Source organism: Mesitornis unicolor, unplaced genomic scaffold (genome assembly GCF_000695765.1).
Source record: "Mesitornis unicolor isolate BGI_N332 unplaced genomic scaffold, ASM69576v1 scaffold34826, whole genome shotgun sequence".
In the NCBI taxonomy this organism is placed as follows: domain Eukaryota; kingdom Metazoa; phylum Chordata; class Aves; order Mesitornithiformes; family Mesitornithidae; genus Mesitornis; species Mesitornis unicolor.
Genome location: NW_010189487.1, coordinates 1 through 4,738, shown reverse-complemented (window position 1 = coordinate 4,738; position 4,738 = coordinate 1). Strand labels below are relative to the sequence as shown.

At 61.1% G+C, this 4,738-nt stretch overlaps 1 protein-coding gene across 1 annotated transcript; it reads left to right on the top strand.

Annotated features, from left to right (window-relative positions):
* Positions 1 to 319: 319 nt before the first annotated feature.
* On the top strand, positions 320 to 4,710 carry MLXIPL (MLX interacting protein-like; the record flags this gene model as incomplete). The annotated part of the gene is made up of 8 exons (XM_010186101.1): positions 320 to 393; positions 848 to 986; positions 1,654 to 1,766; positions 1,955 to 2,074; positions 2,351 to 2,478; positions 2,837 to 2,960; positions 3,976 to 4,105; positions 4,589 to 4,710. Coding segments are annotated over 8 exons (950 nt in total), but the record flags the coding sequence as incomplete, so codon positions are not given.
* Positions 4,711 to 4,738: the final 28 nt, after the last annotated feature.

The following is a 4,738-nucleotide window of genomic DNA, read 5'->3' as shown; positions in this document are numbered from 1 at the left end:
AGCCTGGTCTCCATGGCCCTATCGGCATTGATGGGCTGAGGAGTCGCCGGTGTCCTGCCTGACCTCCTGCCCATGCATGCAATGGGACAGGTCCAACAGAGGCTGTCATGACCAGCCCTGTGCTTGGCTGGGGAGGGCTGAGGGGTCTCTGCCTGCACCAAGGCTCCCCAGAACACCCCCACTGTGGGGGCACCTCTCTCCAGGGGTGCTTCGCCCTTCTCTGGGGCTGCAGTTTTTTTCATCCCGTGGGGCAGGAGCGGCCACCCCAGCCCCAGCACTCTCATGCACCAGTGCCCTTCTGCTCCCTGCCCTCTTGCAGACAAGAATGAGCTGGCCCTGGGTGCCCCATGTCCGATGGGTGCAGGACTCATGCCTGCGTCCCCTGTCTCCCCGGTAAGCACTCACTCTCCAGGTTGGGAATTGGTCCCCCATAGCCAGAAGTTGTCCCCTCTTGGTTGCTGGGGTGGGGGTAGAGATGTGGCAGGGGGGCAGATGGGGTTCTGTGGGGTCACCCTTACAATATGGGGCTGGACAGGCATGGGGTGAAGGAGGGGGTGTGTGGCTGGGGTCCCAGAGAGGCAAGAGTCACCTGAGTGTTTTCTCCTGTAAAAGAAACAGGGCAGAGGTGAGAAACGTGGCCCCTGTCCTGGAGATGCTGCCCTGGGGTGATGGGGCTGGGGCTGCCCCTGCAGATGGTGGATGGGGCTGGATGTCCCCCTTCCCAGTCCCCCTGTGGGCATTTGGCCACCAGTGCCTGGGCACTGACTGACCAAAGTGAAAGGTCTTCTCCCTGGCGTGCGTGGGGCACTGCTCCCACAACGTCCCACTTCCCTCTGCTTTCTCCCAGCAGCAGAGTGCTGTGCCCGAAGTTCCTGCCACCTTCCTCCCCAGAATGACCCAGCTGAGCCCAGGACTGGCTCAGGGCACCCAGCCAGGCTCGCTGCTAGCCCCCAAGGCAGAGCGGCTGTCCCCCACCTCAGCATGCGGTGAGTCTGGGGCACCCCAAGGAGCTCCACAGGACCATGTGTTTCCTGCAGGGAGCTTGGACCAAACATTGTGGGAATGTTTCATTTTGGTTCCAATCCCCCCTATTCACATTGACCCAGCTGAGCATGGATGATTTCCTTCGGCAGGGAAGGGCACAGCCCCTTCAGCTGCCTCCTTCTACAGGGCAAAAGCAGAAATAGGATAAGACAAAAAGGAGAAAAATGTTGGACTGTGGTTTTGAAAAGCCAGAGCTTGGTTTTTGAGTGAGAAACACCCTGCTTTCACCCACAGAAACCAGAGCGGCACCGAGAAACCAGACTCTGATGTCATTCCAAGTTCCAGTTTGGTGCTGCATAGTGCAGCCTTGCAGCCCCTGGGACTCTTTCCTGGTGATTTCCACCCCAAGAAATGTCACGTCCCAGATGCTCTCATTTCTGAGCAGTTGTAACATGAGTGGAATTTGGGATAAGACAAAGTGATAAGACAGGGTTGGATGCTGGACTGGAGCAGCCCCGTTGCTGAGCAGGGTTGCTGTCCCAGGGCCAGAGTAACACTGCAGGCTGCTCCCCTCTGCCTGTCCCAGCGCAGGACCGTGGTGCCAGCCTGTTGTGGGGGGCTGCTGCTGCTGCCGCCCCTCTTCCCACAGCATCACCTTTCCTTTTCCAGGCAGCGATTGGCCCAATCCTGGCCAGGCCTCCCCAGGACCCACTGCAGGGCTGGGCGCTGGCATCTCCCTGCAGCACCCCATGTCCCGTCGGGGCAGGCCTGAGTCCAGCAAGGTACGGCAGGCACAAGCACTGCCTTCGCTATGGGGGCACCACCTCCACATGCACCCTCTTTCCTCCTGCCCCCCAATCTTTCCCCCACCAACCCTCACCACAAGCTTTGGGCAAGCCCACTCCCAATGGGGCTCGTGGCCCAGGGCTGTCCCCACTGCCAGGAGGTGCCTGACGGCACTCACCCACAGATGGAGAGCCGCCGCATCACACACATCTCTGCCGAGCAGAAAAGACGCTTCAACATCAAGCTGGGCTTTGACACGCTGCACAGCCTGGTGAGCACGCTGAGCACCCAGCCCAGCATCAAGGTGAGTGCCCAGGGCTGCACAGACCAGCCAGCCCCGGGCACACAGGGACATGGGATGTCACCTGGGGATGTTGTGTCCCTGCTCCCCCCAGCTTGTGGGGCAGGAGGCTGCGAGCCCACACTAGGCACATGGAGACCGGCGAGGGTGGTCTGGGCTCTGGAGCCTACGACAGAAGCTGCCGAGACTCAGAAGCAGGGAACATGGTGCTGCACAATGTGCCCCATGCCCTGCCCACCCCAGGGACTCCCTTCACTGTCTCATCTTGTGGCCCCGCAGGTCAGCAAGGCCACCACCTTGCAGAAGACAGCCGAGTACATCTGCAAGCTGCAGCAGGAGCGGGCAGCCCTGCAGGATGAGGCACAGCAGCTGCGGGAGCAGATCAAGGAGCTCAATGGCTCCATCAAGTGAGGGGGCACAGCTGGGAGAGGTGGAAGGGAGCCACTGCCTGCATCGGGGTAGCCAGGCAAGGCACGTGGCAGGACCAGGGAGGGAGCAGGACACAGCAGGCCTCCTGAGCACCTCCTAGGACCTGTATATGCCTCTGTCCCCCCTCAAATCCTCTTGAGGAGAGATGATGCTCAAGAGGCAGTGCTGTGTGGGACCAGAGTGTGGGGCCATGCCCCACAGCTGCCCTGAGAGGGGACCACTGCCTTCCTGCCCCTGCTGCGAGCTGAGGTCCAGCCAGAGCCTCTCCCCATGGGATGGACCCCATGGCTCCCAGTCTCCTGCCCACACCCCCACAGCACTGCTTGTGCCCCACAGCCTGTGCCAGGAGCAGCTGCCAGCCACGGGGGTGCCCATCACGCGCCAGCGCTTCGACCAGATGCGCAGCATGTTCGACGAGTACGTCCGCTCCTCCACACTGCAGAACTGGAAGTTCTGGATCGTATCCTTCGAGGCCAGTGCCTTCTGCTGACGCCTCCACCAAACACCAGGTCCTCTGGTTCATCCACTGCTCCTGGGTCTGTGGGGTCCCTCTGGCTCTAGAGGCTCTGGGGACCACAGGGAGAAAGTCACTGGCAGAGCTGAGCTCATGCTCCTGGTGACATGGGAACTGGCTCTGAGAGGCAGCAGCCATCAACCAGGGATTAAGAAAGGTCCAGACACAAAGCTGAGGACATGATGGCTTGTTCTTGGTGGCCCATGCCTGGGTGGAAAGGATGGAGGGAGCCAAGGGCCAGAGAGGTGGTCAAAGGACTGGACCTGCTTCTCCATGAGCAGAGATGAGACACACTGGGATCGTTAAGCCTGCAGCAGCTGTGAGGTCTACAAAACCCCTGGTGGCAGAGGGATGGGCAGACATTGCTGCTCACAGTCCAATCCGGTGTAGGCAGCCTGGGCAGTCAGAGGTGGCTCCTGACGCAGAGTTGGGGAGCACTGTGGAGGCCCTTCCACAGGACACTAACTAGGCATACTAAAGCCAATACAGGCTCCAGGACCTGCCTGTGGTGGAGGTATCTGCTGTGGATTACTGCATGCACAAAATCACCAGTGCCCAGCAATGGTTCCTGCAGGCTGGGAGCAGCACGGGAGCACGGTGGACACGGTGGTGTTGTGCCCTGTTCCTGGGCATTTCAGAAGACACTGCGGTAGCTGGCTCCTTGTTCTTCTCTGGAAGAGTTGTCCTGCATCTGAACAATGGTTTCTGGCAGCCTCAGCCATGACGGGGATTACACAGCTCTCCCACTGCCTGCCCCCAGTGACGCTAGGGTCCTCATGACCTCCACAGCCCGGGCTGGTGCTCAGTGTGGTGCTGTGCTGAGGAAGGCACCCAGCAGGTCCCCTCCATGGCCGGGCAGGAAGGTTTGTCCTGCTGCCTGCAGGAGTGTTCTGCCTGCACTGGGCAGGCGGGAGACCACGGTCTTGGCAAAGCTGGTCCTTAACTCTTCTGCTACCATCAGTTCAGTATCATCATCCGGCCCCTCTTCGAGTCCTTCAACGGCATGGTCTCCACAGCCAGCATGGAGAGCCTCACCCAGACTTCTCTTGCCTGGCTGGACCAGCACTGCTCCCTCCCAGCGCTTCGGCCAAGTAGGTGGCCCCTGCACCTGGCTGCGGCACCCTCCAGAAGCTGGGCTGGCACACACTGACATGGGAAAGCAGAGGGGAAAAGGACAGGGGCACCCTGGGGGATGGTGGGGCTGGCACTGCACCATGCTTCTGCCTCACGGGAGGGAAGTCTGCAGGGAAGTCCTGGTACTGTGTCCTTGATGCTTTTCCACGCTCCTTTCACACCTGCACTCCAGCTGAGCTGGCTACTGCTGCGCTAACCCCAGAGCCTGTGTCCTGGCTGGGCAGGGCTCAGCAACCCAAAGCCCCATGGGGTGGTTTTCCCTTTGCTCAGGGTGGGCCTCCCTTCACCCTTGCTGCCGGGAGCTGCAGCAGAGAGGTGTCATAGCACTGCAGGGGCTGGAGCGGGATGAGAAGAGCCACCTCCCCCAGGATGTGTTAACCCAGGCTCCTTCCAGCCCCCAGGCCATGGGAGCAGCTGTCACATCCCCTGTCTCTTCGCAGCCGTCCTGAGCTCCCTGCGGCAGCTGAGCGCTTCTACCTCCATTCTGAGCGACCCGGCCCGCATTCCTGAGCAGGCGACGCGGGCAGTGGCAAGGATGGGCCGTGGCGGCGGCTCCTCCTAGCAGCCCCCGCAGGGGCCTTCCCAGGCCC